General features: G+C 43.8%; 1 protein-coding gene across 7 annotated transcripts in view; it reads right to left on the bottom strand.

Annotated features, from left to right (window-relative positions):
- trak1a (trafficking protein, kinesin binding 1a) overlaps positions 1–15,948 on the bottom strand; it is a 38,994-nt gene extending 23,046 nt beyond the window's left edge. For 4 of the 7 annotated variants that reach the window (XM_036538342.1, XM_036538345.1, XM_036538348.1 and 1 more), the window contains exons 1-2: positions 9,116–9,218; positions 5,333–5,527 (exon numbers count right to left, since the gene is read on the bottom strand). In XM_036538342.1, the coding sequence (XP_036394235.1) occupies positions 5,333–5,527; positions 9,116–9,119 (199 nt within the window). In that variant the 5' untranslated portion in view covers positions 9,120–9,218. Of the gene's footprint in view, positions 1–1,491; positions 1,745–5,332; positions 5,528–9,115; positions 9,219–15,762 lie in introns of those variants that run through there. The other 3 variants (XM_036538344.1, XM_036538350.1, XM_036538346.1) reach the window with 2 other exon arrangements.
- Positions 15,949–22,450: the final 6,502 nt, after the last annotated feature.

Raw genomic sequence — 22,450 nt, 5'->3', positions numbered from 1 at the left:
CCACACGCCTCGCCCTGTGCCTTAATCTCTGCACCTCTTGCCTCCAGACCACCTGTAACTGTGTTCTAACTCCCTTTTCTGTACCTCTCTCTGCATACCTTGGAGCCCACACTTGGCCCGGTTCTGTCCTTTCTTCTTCAATCAGACAGGCCACAGGCTGTTTGGGGACTGTTGTATTGGCCACGTGAGAACGGAGCATCAGAGCAGAAACTCTGACACAGTATTAGGAAAATATTAAAAGGAGCAGCCTTATCTGTGTTTTCATTCATTAACCAACTACAGTCTCTTCCTGTTCTAATTTTAAAAGCACAAAAAAGTCACTTTATTATGGAATTTAATGGTAATTTCATCTCGTTCAAAGTCAAACTGCGAAAGACTTCAAAATTATGAAACAATCAAAATTTCAACCATTGTATGGGGTTATGCAAGCAACAGAGTGAAGCATGTGAGGTAACAGACAGATAAGATGACTCAGGGCCTGAAGCATTATGAAACTGTTATGATGGCCTCCACACTGAGACCTGAGTAACACCCTGTAACCAAACCCTCTGCCCGCTAAAGCAAGAGCCAGTGCCCATTCATCACTGCCTGTCAGTGGAGACCCTCACAGACCTTTGTTCAGATCAGGATCCTTCTCCACACTCTGTGGGAACTCACCTGTGCCGTGCCTCTTTTTCATTTGATTCTGAAAGGATTTTTTTCAAATCATCCAGTCATTCAGTCTCACCACTGCATTTAAGACTCAGACAGCATCCAGAGGAAGAGTTATAAAATCCAGTCTCCATCCTAACTGCCTGGAAGTGTACAATAACATGGAGCAAAGCCAGCTCCATATTAGCTTCAGTCACCAACCCAGAGGAATACCACAGCACACTGCACCAGCAGCTCTCAGGCTATCCACATGAAACAGGACAACTCCAGCAGCATAGAGCTGCCCCTGACTGTTATATGATTTGGCCTATCCACTCCATCATGGTATCTTTCTCCAACCAATCTAGTAATAAATACATGTTTTCAGTCAGCTTAACTTAAGTGCTTCAAGAGTTTTGTCTTTAAACCATTTTATGGAGAATTGACCCTTAGTATGAACAATTTCGGTGTGATCTTGTCAGTCAATCAAACAATCAAAATTACTTCATATATCCCCACAACTGCTTTCAATAGCTTGCTTTCAATGCAGAAAAACTACCACACTGTATACTGGGGTACTCACAACTGAGGTTTGGAAGGCATGGCTTACTACCTTAGTCCGTTCTCTCTCGTGACTGATGCAACACACTGCAAAAGGAACTGGACAAATTACACACACGCACGCGCAAGCACGCACAAACACTCGCTCGAACATGCCCACAGACACACACGGATATGATCACTGCATCACCAGCACTCACTCCCCCTCTCTCTCCCTCCGCCTCTCTGTCTCTGTCTCTCTCTGTGAGTAATAGCAAGCAGCAGCATTCTGCAGCAGCAGGGCTGATCCGGGGTCAGTACCGTCGGTGCACTCCTCATAGTACCAGTCCAGCTCGTAGTAATCTGCCTCCACGAATCTCTGCATCATCAGAGTCCTTCAGAGGCGAGGTGCGCGTCCCACTCCGCCGCGGTCACCATCCTGCCTCACCCGGCTGCCAGCACGCAGCGCATCCGCCCCAGGAGAGATCCAGAAAGCATGTCACATGCCAGAAACCCGAGGGGGCAGCGGAGAGGAAGGGGGTGGGGGGGAGTGCCGGGAAAAGCAGCCAAAGACGCCGACGAACAGGACGCAGTGTAAGAGATTTCAGACTCCTGGATGCAGAGCTGCTGATTCAAGGTTGAACCATCCGGGGGGCGGGAGTTAGGGGAGAGTCCGCCAATCATTACAGGCTACGTCAGGAAAGCACATCCTCAACTGGGCTTACATCACCAGCCCACCACCCCTCCCTCCCCCCCAACAGCTCATTCCGAGGACCCGGTACATCATTCTCTATATCCTGTTGCCATGGAGACTGGCTCTGACTCCAGCTCTGAATGCTGGCCACTCCCTTTAACTTTCACTCACCTTTGTTTATTTCTGACAGAGAGAGATTACGTTACATTACATTACAGCAGAGGCAGTGTGGCTGATTAAGCCTAACTTATGTAGAAGATGCCCACAGGTGATTCACATTTGGATTTAAAGGCATTATTTGTGGTGATGCATTTTCCCTTTCCAAACGCAACTGGAGGACCAAGAAGGGTAGCTGAGTAATGCTAATCCCCTCTCTGCCAACCTGGCCTGAAAATGGGCCAGTGTCAATCTAATACCAAGGAATAAAACAGTGTGAGGAGAGCTACAGAAATCAAGAGTCTTGAAAGGAGTGGTACAGATGAATGATCAAATCATGAAATAATTCTTTTAAGCTCTATTTCAGTAGATCAGTCTGATACAGTAAACAAGAGCATAAAAGATGAATTTGATGGCAGTGTTCTGATAGACATGAGAGGTGGTAAAAATGGATGGTAAAAATGTTGATAGTTAAAGGGGCAAGAAGTTTGCAGTAATTAATGAGCTGAACCACAAAATGGTGTCCAATGTAGAGAGAACTAAATGAACAACATCATGTTTCAAACTACTTGAGAAGTTACCACTTTAAAGAATTAGTCTTTTCTTTTTTAGATAATGTCACATTAAACCTTTGACACCCACTGTCATATTTCTGGTGGAATTAGAAAAAAAAACTACCTCAGAGTTTCAGGAAATGGAATAAATAAAGGTGAACCATCAAAGCAGAAACAACAAATGAACTCTCACTCCCAGTATTTATCTCCCTGGCTGACACCAAGCGAGTATCTGACAGTATTACTTGCTCAAATTACTTGTTACATAAGACATTTTGGTGGAGCTCTGACTTTCTGTTTGAACTAACCTCATGCAAAGTTTTTTTTTACTTTTATTCATATCAAGCTTATAGTACCAACTGAACTGTAAACCTAGGAATCTACAGCAGACTATTAACTCAAGAGGGAAAATTTCAGAAGAAAAAAAACGGAGCCACTGTTGAGTGTTTGCTTATTAGCACAGGGATTATGACTGTGAGAGTGGTTGTGTGTGTGTGTGTGTGTGTGTGTGTGTGTGTGTGTGTGTGTGTGAGAGAGAGAGAGAGAGAGAGAGAGAGAGAGAGAGAGAGAGAGAGAGAGTGTGAATTTGGTCTTGCAACATATCATACAGTATCCCTTCTACCCTCTCTAGTAACTGTTGCACACCCCTCCTGTTCCGTCTGATGACATCACACAGGTCCTGCCTCCTGGCAGCTGCACAGCTCTCTGACCTTCACTGACATTTACAGCAGCGGCATCTCTCCTGGCCCGCCTCATGACATCACAACAGTGGTATGTCTCTAGCCCCGTCTGATGACATCACACGAACACAGCAGGGGTTGGTTAACATCTTTGAATTAATTTTGAACATTTTGCAATGAATCCCTCTCTCAATAACAGAGACTCAAAGAGAGATCGAGAAAGAGACAGAAAGAGGGGAGGGAGATGAAATGTAAGGAAGAACTACAGACAGGCAGATAAAAGAGACTGAGAGAAATAAAGAGATGGAGAGAAATTAATAGAGAGAACAAAAAAGAGAAAATAAGAGATGGCAACGAAGCAACCATTCTAAGTTTATGTTTCAATACTAAAGCAGGGAATTAAGAACTAACTGAATACAGAGCACTGACAACCAGCCTATAATGAGAACAGATGAGATGTTGCCAATTTGTGACAAAACATTTAATCACTAAGGTCATTACTTCACAACAATGCAGTGTAGGAGAACATGATCCTACATCATCCCTGTAGCTGTGTTAATGGCTCTACTGACAACAAAATCACTCAAGGAATCGATCAAAAACTGGTATCTGTGGTTTAGGTGGATCAGACAGTTCCAGATGCATGGTCTATATTACAACAAGACAAATCCTCATGCTGGACAGTAGAGCATAGGTGACTAAGCATATGAAAGTTTCAGATTACACTGCATGAAGATGCAGATGTATCTCTCTTCATATGAATGGAATCTAAGGCTGTAGAGGGCTGAAACACACCCCCAAAGGGCTGGGTGTCCACCCTGCAAACGCTCTGCATTGAAATGAAAGTCACCACCACACACCACTTTCCAAAGCTAAAAATAATCACCCCAGCCTGCTCCAATAACCTACTGGCAGAAAAATAGTTTAAAAGGGTTTAGGGGACAAGTTTTTTCAATTTCAAGAGGGAGGGAGGGAGAGAAAGATTTACTCAGTTGTGGAGACTGAGTAGAGTTAGAGTTAGAGACTAGACCTCACACACTCTATTAACAAAAGTGTGCTTTTCTAATATGCACCAAGACAAAAATGTTCACTTAAGTTGAAAATATTCACCCTCAAGTTTAAAAGGCTTCCAGAGTGAGAGAAGGTTACTGAGATCAGCGAGACACATTAGAAAAGTGGGACTGATGAACACTCAGTTTTAATACATCTGAAAATCATCAGGATTTTTTTGCTTACCCATGCTACTTGGAAGCATTGGCTGGTACTGAACTATGAACTGGCTCAAAATCATGGCCAAGGTCAAAACCGGCATATAGCTCAGCTCCAGACTGGATGCGTCAGAAAAATGATTAAAGCGTCAGTTATGAGTAATCAGGACATCCACGTGGTCCACATCCCTCAATCAACATCAATCACATGATTTTTTTCCTGTTGTGTTACTAACTTCCTGCTCAAGAAATCTTTCACTCTACTGTAGTGAAAGATTTCAAAACATGTAGTCATTCAAGTTATTAACTAACTGGACGGAAGAAGGCATGGTAATTGTTTGGAACAGAACTCAGCATAGACACACACCAGGCCTCCAGGAACAGAGCTTGACACCCAGATCAACACCAAGCAAACATCAGAGCGCTGATTACCTGCCGGGCTAAACGCATCAGCAGCAGCTCAAAGCCGTCACGACCCTGTCTCCTCTGCCTGGGGGAGGGATCTGAGAGCGTCTGGCATCCTACTGGCCCAGTGGGTATGTTTGTTGTAGCAACCCTCCCCAGCGACCTAAAATAACCCACTGGCTAACACCCACCTCCATGTGTTTAGAGACTATGACTTGTGTTCACATCTGCAGGAGAGATTCTCTGTGTTTGGAGACTATAACTGTGTTAACATCTGCAGGAGAGATTCTCTGTGTTTGGAGACTATAAGTGTGCTCACATCTGAAGGAAAGTGATAAGAGTGGATCCTGACCATTAATATAAGGGAAGGAATGATTCTTTGTGTATGGAGAATGGAGAACACAGCTTTACACCAGCCACAAAACAAAACCAGAGAGAGAGAGAGTGAGAGAAAAAGGGACTTACGGAAATACTTCAAGGTCTCCTCGATCTGCTCAGTGGTGAGGTCGATGTTGGCGTCCGGCGAGATGAGTGGTGTGTGCAGCCAATCGTCGTGGTCATACCCGTATATGGTGTCCGCTCTCAGCCTGTAGTGGGGCAGCTGCTCTTCCAAAAGACTGATGATTTCCACCTCTGGGAGATCAGTACTGTTGCACACATCTGCAGACAGACAGAGATCAGTACCGTTTACATTCATATGCAGGGAGAGAGTAATCAGTAACTGTACATATCAGAAGGGAGAGAGATATCAATATTGTTACATTTATATGCGGGGAGAGAGCAATCAGTAGTCTTATACATAACTGCATGGAGAGAGATATCAGTAATGTTACACAGGGCAAGAGAGATCATTACTGTTACTATGCAGGGAGAGATCAGTACCATTATAAACATTTGTAGGGAGAGGTCAGTACTGTTACACTAATCTGCAAGCAGATGTGACATCTGTTTTCACACACGTGAGGTGGGCTGTAAATGTGTGAGCACTGAGTTCACTGACTTGCTAAAGAATGACAGTTATGAGGAGCCATAAGATCACAGGAAATGGCTGATAATCTCAGTTTCCAAACTGATCACAGAGGACAGCAGGATAGACTCACTCATAAATCACAGCCATGACTCAGCTCTTCACAAAAACAGCACTTATGGGCATTCTAGTAATGTGCAACAGAAATAGCAGAATAACCCCTTTTGTTAATTATTTATTTCCATTACACAACCACCTGCATCTCTATCCACACAAATCCACACACACAGTACACTGTTCATTTATTTCTCCTCCATCCATACAGTTGTCGTAAGACTATCCAAATGAACATCTGAACCTGACTGACAATACACTGAAAAGAAGAAAAGTGTATTTGGTTTGTTGTGCTTTTTGTCCACATCTTTTTCCCCATCAGATCACAAAGGCAATGTATTTGTTATTTTATTCTGATAACTGCAATAGGCTAAAAGTCTAACACCCTGGTGGCCCCTAGCGGTAACTTGAAATATCACACCCATTGTCACAGTATAGGCAGCATACCACACCACTGCATCAGATATATTAATTTTTCCCCACCTGTTCTAGACAGAGCTGGCTTGGCAGAGGAGGTAAATTCTGTTCATAAGTGTTCCACAATAGAGCAGATTCAGAAAACCTGTCCAAGTGCATGAAATACCCCAGACTCTGGTCTCTTGTCTCTAACTCTACACTGGTCTCTAGCACAGACAGAGGACAGGTTGTGATTTTATTATCCCAGTATAAATAGCTCTCATTTCCAACAGATACATAAAACAGCACATGACGGTTTTAGCTCTTGACTTCTGGCATTACTTCAGACTTCCAGCCTTTAGAGTCAGGTCACTGGCTGATTCATTGTGTTAAGGATTTCTAAGCACATCACCAACAGTTGTGCTGAAATGCCAGCCCCTCTCTCTCACCATTCAGCTGTGTTTGCCAAAGCCAGCCCTGTGAAATACATGCCTCAGCAGATTTCTCTTCCAGCTGGATTTCACTAATGTTTGGAGGAGAAAAAGAGTGAACAGAGCTATCAAAACACAGCAAAACACATAATCCCTCAATATGTGCTTTTGCTCTCTCAGTGACAGATGCACCTTCCTCAGGGAAAAACAAAAACTGCTGCATAGAGGTTCACGACAGTCTGCAGATTAAAGGTACATTTTAGCCTCCCTACTTCAAGCTCATGAACCTCCACTTGTGTGTCTCATTACAACATGCTATATGCTAGACGTTATCCATTTATAAAGCTAAATATTTACTAGGTACCTTGCCCAAGGGTATAACAGCAGCACTGCAGTAGCAAATTTAACAAAGTAACCTTCGGATTACAAGCCCTGCTCCTTACCACTACACCGTACTACTGACTATCGGAGACGGTACTCTCAGCTTAGCTCTATATCCAGAGCAGATTTCCCAACACCATCAGAGACTGCGAAAGTGTGGACATTTACAATCCCAGCTGAGACCATTTCACCAAAATCATCCTCACATTTCTATCACACTCTTCCTGTATTTTTAGTTGTCTTTTAAAGCCCATTTTTCCTTGTGTCTACCCCATACAAATGTTTAACATCTGTGATTTCATTCATGTCTTGTATGAACTTTACTCCTACGTCTGTGATTTCATTCATGTCTTGCATGAACTTTATTCCTATTATATGTTCTGTACTATATGTACTGTTCTATATATCCTGAGTGGATGAAAAAAACAAGATAATTAAACTATTACTTTTTCTCCTCAGTCTCTCACTGTTTTGTGGACTACAGTGAGCTGCAGCTTTTAATTAACTGGACACTGGACAAGAAATATGAAATGTTGAACAATGGTGCCTGTGTAACAGCAGTATCTAGGACTGAAATCCCCAAAGTCCTGGTTACAAACACCCTGACCAATACCCTACACAGCACTCCCTGACATCTAAAACATTATAAGGAAAATAGCCCTAATAAGCATTTAATGAGAGCCAATTAAAATAATTTTAAAATCATCTACAGAATGACACCAAGCACAGCACACACCTGTCCCTCTAGTCTACTTACTGGCATAGCGGGAAGCATACGATTTTGCCAAAGCAATAGGAAAATCATCATTCATGTATATACAGTACCAGTCAAAAGTTTGGACACAAATGATTGAATGCATGTTTCACATTATCTTAAAGACATTTTGATCTAAAGACTTCTACTTAAATGCTTGAAATGTGTTTCTTAGACAAATATGAATAGTGAAGTTGATGCTTATGTATGAATTTCTTTCCAGAACAAACATTTTAATTTTCAAAAATATTTTTGGCTACTTGAAGAATCCAAAATATAAGATTTGGTTAACACTTTTTTGGTCACTGCATAATTCCATTTGTGTGATTTCATAGTTTTGATTTCTTTACTATTATTATCATTATTCATGTGCATGTTAGACATATGCTGAGCAAAAACAGTAACAATGACAGTACGTCAGACTTTGCTCATTTTGTCTCTTGGCAAGCTGTGCATGCATGAACGTTGAGTGATGGTGGCTGAGTGTTAAGTGCTGATTATCTGCAGACTGTATTTATAGATGCATTTGTGAGGGGCATTGCTGGCCATGACCCCCCCTCTGTCCTTCCTCTCTCCTCTACCTTAGTGGTATTCATACACAAAATACAGCCCCCACCCCCACAGTGGCTACCCCAGATCAAATTCAACCTTGAAGAAAAGGGAACCGCCATACTTAATAATGAAGAATATGGGTATATACACAGACACACCCACACACTCACACACACACAGGTCGACATACCATATACACACACATAAACATAAACTGCTTAACATAGCACACAGTCCTGCTATGGTGTAGATTACCATGTCAAATGCTAAAACACAGTATAGCAGTCAGTTAGTACACATTGTTTTTTAACATTTTAATTTTAATACTTTATGTCTTCTGTTAAGGACACCGTCACCATTCCCAAATAGTTCAGCAGACGCAGACTGAAAAGATGCTTTTGAAAGCCAAAAGCGCTCCAAACTTTACTGGAGAAGTTTACTAAAGCCTGCTGTATACTCTTCCAAAATATGTTACATGACACAGAAAGCAGCACCTTTAAAGTTAAACAGCCTTCCAGTACCGACTACCATGCAAGGAAATGTGGGACAGAACAAACTGCTGTCTAGCTACAGAGTGTACAGGAACCCCCACAAATTAGTACCAAGCACAAAGTGGTAATGTCCAGCACAAAGGCACAGTGTTCAGTACTCACTCATGGTGTTGCTGCCCAGGGTCCTACCACAGCTCACCGGCAGTTACATTTTCCACCAAACTCAAGGAAGGGGCACGACGGAGAGAGAGAGAGCGAGAGGGAGCGCGAGCGAGAGAGAGAGTGAGAGCGAGAGGGAGCGCGAGCGAGAGAGAGAGAGAGCAAGCGAGAGAGAGAGTGAGAGTGATAGAGAGAGCAAGCGAGAGAGAGAGTGAGAGCGAGAGGGAGCGCGAGCGAGAGAGAGAGTGAGAGCGAGAGGGAGCGCGAGCGAGAGAGAGAGACTGGGACGCAACAGAGACCACGGCCATACCACGCGGCACTTCTGTTACATGCCAGCTCTGACAGTCACATGGGTGGCAGCTTCCTGACTAAACATAGACTCATTACTGCCGGGCTGCCAGACTGCCGGTGCTGGGCCGCTTATTGTTCTGTGAAACACAGGCTGGGAGCAGAGAAGGGGAGGAGCCGGGGCCAGGGGCACGAGAGGGGGAGGGGGCGGGGTCATCAAGTTCCACAGGGACGCAGCACGTCTGTGCAATCACAGCCCGTGTTCACTTCGCCGATGCCTGCGCTTGGACAGAAGGATGTCATTTTTCAGCTTTTCAGTTTTTTGCTTGAATTAAAACAATGCCTGTTTCGCATGGCTAGCTTACATATATCTGTAGTCATCATTTTTATATCAATAGCACAATATCTGAACCACAATGGCAGTATAGCATGACTACCTTGTATTTTAGGAATTTAAAAGTTTCGATCTCATTTCCTGGTTATAGGTCCACATTGGCTGTTGATTACAGTACAGACAGAACCTCATCCATTTCCAAGTTCAGTTGGCAGTGATGTCATCGTGCCTCAAAAATGCCTGTACCGAGCTTGCTGTGCTTCTGTCTTGTTGTTGGACAACCGTGTTGGAGTAAATCACTTTCAATTTGCCCTACTGGTTGAAACATGTTAAATAAATATGTCAGATGGAGAATAAATGAGTAAAGCCAATAAGGCTCTGACAAATGCTGCTCATCTCAGATATGCAAACATGCTATTCCGCACGTCAACAAAGTGAGGGAGGGAGGGACGGGACAAAACCCCCATTCGCTGCACATTCCAGCCAGGGCAGGATCAGCTGGCTGGAGACAGCTGCTCTGCCGAAATACGAACTCGGTTCTCTCGCCTCTCTCTGAAAAAGCCACGCCTTCCACCTGCCCACGCACTCCCATTCACAAAAGGCGACATCACACTGAAAGCCCGCGGGGTGTGATGCTGGGAGGCTGGGCAGATGATTTGGATGATGTGGGTCCTCACGGTTCAGATCCAGGCCACTGCCTGTCCTGCAGCCTCTCTGCCTCTCCCCTCAGCTCTTTTTTCTGTGCTCTTCCTGAGGCCTTGTGGACACAACATCTCCCAAATGCCACGGCAACCAAGACCCGCCTGAACTTTCCATCCTGATCCACACCAGGGCGCTTGCAGAACCTTGTGAATAGTTGAGGATGTGAGTGAGACTCCTTCACGGCTAAAGGCAGTGAACAACCGAATGACTCACTGACCGCACATCGCTCCCATGACAACAATACACCACTATACCGTGCAGTTTTGAGGGAGGTTCAGCGTGGGGAGGGGTGTTGCTCTCTAGATGAAGAACTGAGGCCATTCATAAAGGAATTACTTAGAATGGATAAATGGGGGGTCCATCTATATGTTGAAACACATGCCAGGGCAGCAAGCCAAAAAACAAAAATATTATATGAGCACTTTCCCTAGATGTGTTTATGAGAGCCATAGCTATATACCATCCAACTAACTTTCCAGAAAGATCTGTAGAATTGATTTTAAAGTGGAACTCTGGAGACAGGACTTTTCTGAATGGACATGACGCAACATAACTCTACTCTCCCCTGTAAACAAGGCGCAATATAACAATACTTCTCTTTCAGTAACAGATCTGTGAATGTGTCGTCATTTCCTCCACATGGTGTCTGCAGGCCCTTCTTGTTATTGGGAAGAGTGGACAGCCCCTCAGTGACAGCCAGTGGAGATGGGGTCTGGGGTCTCTCTCTGTTTGATCTTCCTGTAGCCCTGGGCAGCCATCATGCTTACAGCAGGCGACCAGTGAGCATCTGTTAGAGGAGCAGCAAGCTGCCACTGAGACCAGCAGGATATAGCCACCTGGCCACCAGTGGGGAGCGATCAGGAAATCAGCAAGCAACGAATGGGTCACTCCGAAAATCCGTCTCAGCTATGAGCGCATGCTGGCTATACCCAGGAAAAGCACACCTCAGCTCAACACTCCTCAACTGAAAGCACAGAAGTTGGAATTTTACAGATGCCAATGACAACATGAAGAACTGAACTGACACCTCACCACAGCAACAACAACATGAAGCACTGGCAAAGAGATAGTGTTTCAGAGGGAAGATGCCAATGTTATGTTCGAATGTTAATTCAACCAATAGCTCAAAGATTTCACACTTATTGAAGGAGACACAGCATGTCATTTGGTTGCAAAAAAACCTGCCTTTAAGCTACAGACAAATGAGAAACAGACAAGCAAGCGTTACTACCCACCCCCACCGCTACCTCCCACAAGCAAAAGTACAAAAAACAGAAGAACTACACAACTAGTCCTTTTAGAAAGGTAAAGATCTTACCTGGGACAAGCAGTGACAGCTCAATCACATGTTACAACACACAACAAAGTCCAGTTCACAGAGCCACTTTCACCGAGGTGAATGAACTACAAGTTTATTTCACATTGAGGAGGTTAATATTTAATGTGAAAGCCTGAACATGCACAAGAAAATCACACATGGAAGTGTGTTGACTCTGATTGGCTGACAGACTCATAAACAAACCATAAGGTCATCTAAAGTCACAAGCAGAGTTTCAGTTTTCACTGGCATACAGCAAATCAAAATATTGCCTGTAAAACAATGTAATGGCCTTTCTCAATTAGTAAAGAAGTTAGAAATACTTAGCATTTTTATGAACTCAACATTAGATGTGGTAGCACTTCATGTAATCTTGCGAGTAATAACTAACTTCAAATACTACAGACAGTCTGATCTTGACCATTTTAGGAATGTGATTGAATGTTACCACAGATTAGTTCATAAGCATTCTGTATGTCTGAATTGGTTTTGAAAGGAAAATATTTTGTTTGTATAAACTGAAAAATATCCCCACTAAAACAGTGAACACAAATTTGGTTGTGGTTACACAACCATTTAACTCATTACATTGTGGAGACATTTCATAATATCATAGCTGGCGCTTTCATAACATTGTTGTAGTTCTCTGTCAAATACACTAGATGGAGTCACATATCCATGTACTGCCACCTTTTACACAACCTTCATAGAGAAATATAAGTGCTCCATGGCTTAAAGGAACCTCATGAAACCACACAAGGTCTTCAAAATCTAAATGAGTTTTCCCCAGTATTTTGTTACAACCATGAAAACCACTTCAAATGGTTGCTTCTGACAGCAGGCTCAAAAGTCCCCAATGATTGCTGTGTGTACCATGTATAATCCATCAAAGACCCTCAGACACAGCATACAGGATCAGGTCTACATCCAACTAACAAGCCAACACACGTGAGACCTGTAACAAAGAGGCTGTACCCGCAGAGGATCTGAGAAAAACACAGGGTATGACATATAAAAATCTGTGATCAGTAGTATAAGGGGGTTAACCACAGAGGTGATTAATATTTATTCTTTTCCCAACAGCCATGACCTTTTTTCAGGGAGAGAGATGAGGTAATCATGGAACACACTACGCTGTTATTGTGTGGTGTAGTGAGCTGGAAAAACCTCTCTATAAGCAGAACAAATTTACAACTGCTCCCCTGTGAGGTGGTAGTTCCCCACCAGGGGGCAACCCTGGCTCACGTCAGATCCTTCCTCAGTCCTTGAATGCCCTTGAGCCATCGTTTAGGAGGAAGTTGTAGTGCATTACCAGGCCTCTACAGCAGCAAGTGAGAAAGGACTCACAAAGTCCTTAGGGCTTCAACAGGCAAAACAGTCATACATACAGATGCATAAACAGACACCCCCTCACACCGGCACATGCACACATACTGTACGTGCACACACACACACTCACATACACAGCTTGCAATCCATCATGTGTCTCTAAGGCCTTTTAAAAGAAGATTGATGAGTCTCCCAGAGCCACAAACCGGCCCATACCTGTCGAGCTTGATTACTACCAATCACACTGCGCAATAAATTTCCAATGCTATTAGCTTTCACCACTCCACTCTCCAGCTGAAAGGAATTATGCTATATGGTTTCTTCCTGTTAGCAAGGAAAAACACACCTGACAAGCCCCTCACACAGCACCTGTCACCTTGTCCACAGCACCTGTGTGCTCTTGCATCACTAACCCTGAACAGAGCAGTCAAAACCAGAGGGGCGTAGGTTCCATTCCCCAAAAGCCTTACAGAGTACAGGATCAAGGTCAGAGCACTCTGGTTCTCTATTGGTCGGGACAGTCTATTCAATTCAATCTAACGACAAAGGTCTTTATCTTCAACTTAAGCAACATTCACTTATTTATATATTTATATAACAATGTGCCTTAATGGTGTTGGCTAAGGAATTCATTGTGGTCTACATGTATCCAAAAAAAGATTAATACAGGCTATTACTCAAAGTGGAGGCATTCAGATCCTGCACCCTGGCTGCCCTGTAAACATACCAATGGTGTTAGTTCACACTCTGTCCCAGAGTAATGGTACTGGTGCATGGTCCGGCCCACAAAAACTGCACTGGTGCATGGTCTGGGCCAGAATAATGGTTCTGGTGCATGGTCCAGCCCCGTATATCCCCTGTGCCTTTGGACTGCGTGGTAATATTTTTCTCCCAAAGCAGTTTAAACAGCGCTAATGCACAGACTCCTCACTGCCTTCCACCCTGGATTTATTTTTAACTTGTCACCAGCACTGCCTTGGAAAATCTTGTCATGGGGGGAGTGTGATAAAAGAGTCAGCCTTTTTCTCAGAACCCAGCCATAGCAGAGGAACAGAGGCAAAAAAAGCCCATTCAAACCTCCTGAGCACAATCAAGCGGCCCTTCATAACAAGGCTTTCATTCCAGACTGTTTTTGTAGCTCAATCTAAAAATGTCTGGTCTTGAATACATTATCCATTTAGCGGGAGATTTAGATTTGATCTGATAAGAGCGACTATAATGAACTGCATGCATCAGTAACAGTAAGTATGGCTCCTGAACTCAGCTCAGACAGATCTGTGACACAAAGAGGGACTGCGTTTCATTACTGACCAGTGTGGCAGTGGTTACAGTCGTGAGCGCAAGAGCGGCCAAATGTGGGCAATATTCCAAACAGCTGACAATTAATAACATAGAATGATACATTTACATTCACTCACTCCTAATAATTGATTAATGACTTGTTTACAAGTATACAGCATTCAGAATTAACAGTAATATGAGCACACTCAGTTGCTCTTTTAGGGTTAGGAGCTATGTGGACAGAAGTCCAGTGGTGTATTATCCTACATTTCTGTTAATATATCAGTCAGACCATTATAAAATATGTTGATCACACCTTTGGAATTTCATGTTCACATCCCTCATATTAAATTCATACTCATACATCCCAAAACCACACAACCAGTTCTGCTATCTCCAGTCTGATGTATTTGGTGGTACTTCCAAATACATCTCAACGGGATGTTACTAAAGACTTGTAATCTGAACAGTGCCTTACTGTTAACACTTCACTCTGAATTAGCGTTTGTGAATGAGTGGTCTCGTAAATGTCAAGGTTGTCAAATATTCAGTACCAGTAAAGATTTTAAGGGTGCCATAAACAAAACCAATGAGAGTCCAGTGGCTCTGCAATGCTTCTGCTTAATGGAGTGCATTAGCACGGTGGATCATAACAACTCCTGGCTGATGCTTCTCCCCAGCTAACTTATTTGGAGCATTCATCTTACTAACATTAATGTTCAAATTTACAAATTAAAGTACCCATTCACAAATTTAATTAGTGGGCAGGATTAGCCCTGTACAACCAGCACATTTTAAGAATAGCGTATTACCGATTATATTAAATCCTCTAATGATGGTGCATTCCACATGGCTGTGCTCTGAGAGTATCATCAAAGTCCGATGGATCTGGGAACTAAAACACAGAATGTGTAGCTCCCCAATTCAGATATATCTAATCCACTAAGCTGCCCATACATTTACTTTGTACAAAATATATATTATTGTAATCCTTCACTACAGTGAAGGACACTATATCTGACAAGGCAGATTTTCAATGGTTAATAGAAAGTCAAGAGGTACTGCGGTCGAGTGTCTACCCCTTAACCCAACCAACAATCACTGTCACCGAGTACAGCCAATAATCCTCCTGTCACTCGAGACTAGAGGTCATAATTGTCAGGTCACTGAGCACACAGGTAACTCCCTGAGCATACAGGAAACTCACTGTTAATGTAGAAAACATAGCTCTCCTGTCATTGGGTCTAAAGCTCATAACCCTTCTGTTACTGAGTCTAGAGCCTAGAAGCCTGGATGTCACGATATATGGCAGAGATATAAGAACAGTCTTTAAACACATGATCCTCCTGCTACGAGTTAAGTAAACATTATTCAAAGACACATGAATGAGTCACGAACCGGTGATGGTCCCGACATCTCTGTAGATGATGTCATCGGGCACGTCCTCCAGGCTGACCGCCTCACTCACGTACTGCTCCTCATTGGTGCCGGGGGCAACAGCGGATGCTGGCTGTAGGCTGCAGGGTTCCGCGGGGGGCGGGGCGGAGGCGGAGGTGCTGTGGTGCGGAGCTGCGGCGTCCAGCTTGGCTGCTTTTCACAGGAGGGCACCACGGGCCATGGGCAGGACCAGCACTGGCCACGAGGTCGGGCGGGCGGGCAGACCGTCCAGCCTCCTCTATGCACCTGGAGGAGCAGAACACCAGTAAAGACCTGAGCAGAGACACTACATTACATTACATTACTGGCTTATAGCAGACGCTCTTATCCAGAGCGAGTTACATAGGTTACAGTTTTTTACATTTTACCCACTTACACAGCTCGATATTTACTGAGGCAATTCTGGCTTAAGTACCTTACCCAAGGGTACAACAGCAATGCCCCCAGGGGGGAATTGAACCGGCAACCTTTCGGTTATGAGTCCTGCTCTTTATCACTATGTTACACTGCCAACAGCAGAGCTGCTATTCTTCCATTCGCCCAGTCTACAGCATGTCACGTGACAATGCGCACTTTCTGTGGGGGACCCAACTCGGACAAAAAAAGAGGTAATATGACCCTCCTCCCTGTTACCAATAATGTATTACTTCACATCTAGTTCAAATGCAAGTTAATGGGAATTTCCAAACCTGCTGTTTTATGTCATTCATGTTAAAATATGATGCATTTTGAAAATACTTACATAGTCAATTCCAATTCCACTAAATGCAGGCACATATTGTAGCATACACTTCTGTATTACTTGCCCCTTCATTTCCAGGTCAGAAATAGCCAGTGCAGTATTTACACTGATTAATTTGAATGTCTGTGAGGCATGCAATACGTGTTTTTCTGCACACACCTCCCAACCTCAACCCCTGCTTTGCCTCACTGGATGATCCTGACCCCCCCCCAGCACTACTCTGAGTATGTCTGCGATATAGCACAGCGTGGAAAATCACCATAGATACCATGTGACACCTGCCTAGACTCACTGAGAAATGCAAAGCACATTAAACTTGAACTCTGTTCAAATGTGTGCAGCCAATATAAGAATGATATTACGCAGACACTGGAAACCCAACCCACTGCGTGCGTATGTGAGTAAGTGCATGTATATGTGTGCGTTAATTAGACCACATGAATATTAGACAAGCACATAACATCAGCCTCTGCCTCTTTCACAGTGACCTTTTAATTTCCAGATGAACCAACAAACAGCTTCAACTCATCACTGATGTCCACACTCTCTCCACTTAAAGACAGGAACGAGTGTGGAGACCTGACAGATGAAATTATCATTGCGTTTTAATAAGCCCTGTTATGGTCATTGAGGAAGTGGGTGACCTCCATCTGTAACCCTGCCAGAGAAAGATGATCAGGGTGCCAAATCTACAGACACAGGTGCACCAGAGCTTAAAAGGATCCCTATGAGAGAGGGTAACCTAAGGTCACTGTACAGCTGATTTTTTTTGTGGAAACAGCAGGATATACTGATGGATGTGACAGATTATGAGGAACAATTTTACTCACAGAATATATATTTGGAAAGGGTTGGCTTCCCCTGACTGTCTCTGCTCCTAAATAAAAATGATTGAAAGTCATGAACTCAAACTGTACATTTGGCACTTTCTCACTTCTGCAGAGGAAAAAGTTAGTACTGAATGGCAATGAAAGGACAACTGAAATTAAGGCAGGTTTGAGAACTTAAGAACTGTAAATTATTTTATGCTCTTTCCCATCCATTTCCCATCTATTCCCCAGTTTTGTGTATCAGACTCCTAACTGTGACAACCTCTGGGCAACTAATCCTCTTTAAAATCTACAACCAAATGTTACATGCATAACATTAAGACATAGTAATCACAGACTGCACAGAGAGTTAGGGCGTCAGTATTATTTGTCCATTTCCACCTGCCACTGTGCTTCTGATGGTACTTGGTGCTAAAAGCCGCCGCGACGGATCAAAGAGTGCACGCGCACAAATCAAATCAGGTTTCATTACCCGCTGGTCTCCTCTCTGTGAGGGATTTAATTACAGGAGAGCTGGTCACTCTGCCTGCCAGAATGCCACTTAAATATAGACGCAGGCCTGGAAGTGACCTTGGAGGTGAGGCCAACCTTTTGACCTTGTTCAGAGGCTGTGCAGGAACCCTCCTCTTGGTGTGCCCCGCGTGTGTCTGTGGCTGTCCCCTGGCACGATGCCGGGACAGTTGAACAAGGCTGTGGTGTAGCTGCACTCCCAGCGGGAGGACTTGTATTACCGAATGAGTCTCTGTGGTATGACACTGAAGCCCTCAGCGTGGCTCCACGTGCACACGCCGATCAGAGTATCCATCAGTTCCTGTCTGCTGAGGGGGTCCAGAGCGAGTGGGACCCAACTGCTACACACAGACACACACGTAAGACACAGACAGACGCCGGTGAAATACGCACAGCCACACACACAAAAATGGACTCAGGACACAGACAACAACACAGTCCCAGACATACACAAAGAACTACAAACACATACACTAGGCAAGTAACGATATATCGAATTTCGCAATATCGCGATAAAAAAAAATGTCTCGATACTGTCGTGGGACTCTGACGAAATCTACCACGATATTACATGGTTACTTCACTCGTATAGCTGTGTTCTATCTCTCCTTGTCGAAAATTGTATTGTTTTTGTTTTGCAATTGTAGCAGGGGCGATTTGTTCCTTAGGGCAGTCGGGCGATGCACCACCAAAAGAGAGGGAATTTTTCTATCACATTCTACCACAGTGTTACGCTAGCTGTGACTGTTCTAGACAGTTTGTCCTGCCTCTGAATATCATAGTCCAAACAGTGTCAAGTCGTGTTCCGTGGAGTACTGCCACTTTCGGGCGATTTCGCCCAGATCGCTCTAAGAGACTCTCAAGTTAAGGCAATTTTTTTCGAACTGCAGGCACTGAAATGCAATCTGTATGGGTTCCGGGTGGGCATGCTTTTGTCATACGTAACCTGGTGTAGGGATCGCCGGGGCAGGCAGCAATCTTGTCACATTATCATGATGGGGAGTATAATTATTATTGTGGTATTATCATACCGTGAGTTTTTGTGTGTATGCTCTGTGTATCGTTACATCCCTAACAGATACACAGAGCATACACACATATATACACACACACACATACTTCCTCAGCCTCATGCTTGGTCTCCTCTGTCCTATATCTATCTGCCTCCCTCTTACATAAGCCTTTCATAAACTCCTTCCAGCCATTTAAAAAAATATCAGTGATGCCATAAATAGTCTTTTCCTCCAAGCATATTACACGCCATCAGTATGAGCCTGCTATGCCAACACTGGTGCCCTTCTCTGTGGCACGGTTTCTCCTCTTGTCTGCCGCAGCAGTGCATTGTGGGCTACATGGCTCCCTGAGAGCCCACACGTGGGGGAAGCCATGCGCAAACTCAACGCCTCACTACCCCGCGGGTTTCCGCAGCCTGGGGAAAAAGACAGCACGCGCCCACTACAGCCACGCGCACACGTGAGGATGGTTCCGGTATGAATGACTCATATCAAAACAGCCCACGGGGGGAGAAAGCATCCCTCAGAACAATAGCAGGCAGCCTGCATGAGCTGTGATGTGGGGGAACGCTGTTTGTTAGCGTTTATTGGCGGCTCAATGGCACAGCCTTTATGTATCGCTCTGCTCTCACTTTTCAGATTCTCACAGGCGATTACTTTTTTATAATAAAACCCAGCTCCACCCCCACCCCACAAACAAATGAACAGCCCATATTATAAGTGTAGGAGCGGCCCACTGTGGTCCTCAATAGGCTAACTGTGGAAAACCTTCATGTCTGTATGAATTACCTCAGTATAGCATGTAAATATTTTCTCATGTGGGTATGTTTCCTATGAAAATATTCCCTCATAACTTTATGACATATGAAATTGCATACTGGTGGAAAAATGGGGACGACAAAAAAGTGATCATTGCAAATGCTTAAGAAAAATTAATTATACATGTTCATGTTTTTATATAAAGCCTCAGAAATCAGAGAGTAAGAACATGCTTTTTTTAGCCAATACAAAAGTGCTGAGTGCCAGAAGGAGACATTTCCTGGTGAGTAACTTTTTTCCAGCCCAGTGGTTTCTGCCCATTGTACCACACCCATTAGCTCTCACACTGATTACCCTCCGACCAGTGACGTTATCAAATGTTACCACAGCATAATGTTGATGAAACTTGTCTTGTGACAAGAGGACAGCATGTTTGAAACCTGTGAGAGGCCCTGCCATTGTATTCTGTTTATAATTTAAATTGCTTGTGTAAATAAGTAAGCTCTCTAATAAGGACATCTGCTTAGCAAATAAATAATGTAAAAGAAATCACACACTGTGCACACAGATGTCTTTTTTGCTGCTGGCCAAAAACAAAAAGCAGAAGGATGAGACCACTACACAAAGGCATAATGTCATTGACCTCACTTCCTTTAAGGGCACTGTGAGTCAGTCCTCTATCTACTGCAGGTGTTGCAAAAGGGATATGGTCAAATCAAGGAAGAAACTGTCATTGAAATCAGCACTGGGCTGTGGTCCCAAAAACAAAGACCCATGGTGAAATAAGGAGTGAGGTGCGGTCCAAACAGGAGAGACCTGTGGCCCAATCAGGTTCCCACACGACCTCATGCAAAAGAAGAAAAAAAAGCTGCCTGACAGCAGACCTGGTAAGAGGAGAAGGTGATTATAACTTTGTAGCCTGAGGAGTTCTGAAGAGCTAACTGGTGAACTCAGCCCTGCCTGTGAGACTGACCCCCACCACCCTGAGCTCAGTGAAAGGCACCTGACCCTACACAGAACAGGGGTGAAATTTAAGAGTGGGCTGGTCACAAGCCCCCTGAAATCCAGGAACGTTCCCCTGGGAACCCTGGCTTGGTTCCAGGACCGTGTCCCGCACCACGTCGTGCATGCTGGGTCTGCTCCAGGTCCGGTGCCTGCTAACTCCAGCGTAGTGATGTGCTCTCCGACCGGTGGAAAAATGATCTCAACGACTGCCATCACATGACACGCAGACACTTAAAATAAGCATGGAATGAGGAGGGAGTAAACATAGAGCCATACAAACTCAGAAATACACATACAGCATCGGTATGATTTCGAAATGGACCTGGAGATGACCCATGGTGCTTATATAGGAAACAACTCCCAGATGGAGGGAAAAGGACTTGATGAAAGATGAAATACCTTCTGAGAAGCCAAACAGCAAAAGTACTTGAAACCTAAATAGGATTTGTAACATAAATAAATATAGCAACAACATAAGAAATACAGGCTACTTTAAGAACAACCCCTGCCTTCCTCACTCTGAATTCTCAACATGACTTAAAAGCACTGCATTTCAAATTCAGTTTTGATTTTTTTAATGTCATAGGGCCTATAAATAATTTTCTGTGTTTTTTTTCCCAAAGAACAGTTGTTGTATTGATATGATGAGACATAATGGTGTACATCATCCATAAGTCATCTATAGTGCAGTTTTGAGATTCAGTCATTAGTTCGCAATCTGTAACTTCTGTTTTCCTCTCTCCCAGAAGTCCTTTAGTGAGCTGTGTTGCAAACCTACTCTGAATGAGAACATGCTGGCACGTTTGCATCTGCGGCAACACAAAGCCTCACACTAATAAAATGCCACCTCGGGACACTGACCTGAGACCAGTGTGAGACAGAAAAACACAAATGAAAAGGATCCAAATCCTTTAGGTTACACAGTATAGTGAATGGGATTATGTCTGCTTCACTTTAATCCACCTTTAACTGTTTTAACCCACTGACCCCAGAACTGATATTTCAAAATGAGTAAGAGCGCATATGGCCATAAATAACAGAAGGGTCTTTACTCTGTTAAAGGTTGGAAGTGAATCCATTAAAGGTAGAATGTGGGGTCCAGACAAAACAGGTCAGTGTAATAATCCTAGATCATAAATGAGGGATCTCTAAACAGCTGCACTACTTTTTCAGTTACCTTAGAGTGACTGTAAAATACTAAAGCGTGTGTACAATGGTAATACTATGCAGCCTCATGCAATACAGCCAAGTCAGAGTCGGCTGCTGATAGGTGACCCTTTCAGAAATTTGCATTCTTGCTAACCATGCAAAACAGATGAAATCACATCAAAAGCAGCTTCAGCATCATCATTAAAATCATAAAATAAAGGTGGGTTCCCTTTCTGCCCTGCTCTGTGTGTGTGTGTGTGTGTGTGTGTGTGTGTGTGTGTGTGTGTGTGCGTGCGTGCGTGTGTGTGGCTACCACTGGTTCATGCAAGGTGACAACCACAACAGTGTGACAACCACAACAGTGTTAGTTGCTCTAAAAATGAAGTTTCACATGTGGGAGACATAATTTGTTTCAACATGTGTAAATGGAAGCACATCCACTCAGGAGGTACAGGCCAAATTTGACCATTTAGGTCCACTCACCCCCAGCCTAATTTAAGACTGCCCTCTTTAACTCCTTTCAAGAACAGAAAGCTGACAGGACTAGAAATGTGAAGATTATGCTAAAAGTCAAAATTCTAATTGTAACCACCTCACACACACATAAGTCCAGAAGGCACTAATTTCTGGATTACATATTT

The sequence above is a fragment of the Megalops cyprinoides genome, chromosome 10 (assembly GCF_013368585.1).
Source record: "Megalops cyprinoides isolate fMegCyp1 chromosome 10, fMegCyp1.pri, whole genome shotgun sequence".
NCBI classification, from domain to species: domain Eukaryota; kingdom Metazoa; phylum Chordata; class Actinopteri; order Elopiformes; family Megalopidae; genus Megalops; species Megalops cyprinoides.
The sequence above is the reverse complement of the archived record's forward strand: the minus strand, read 5'-3'. Positions and strand labels throughout refer to the sequence as shown.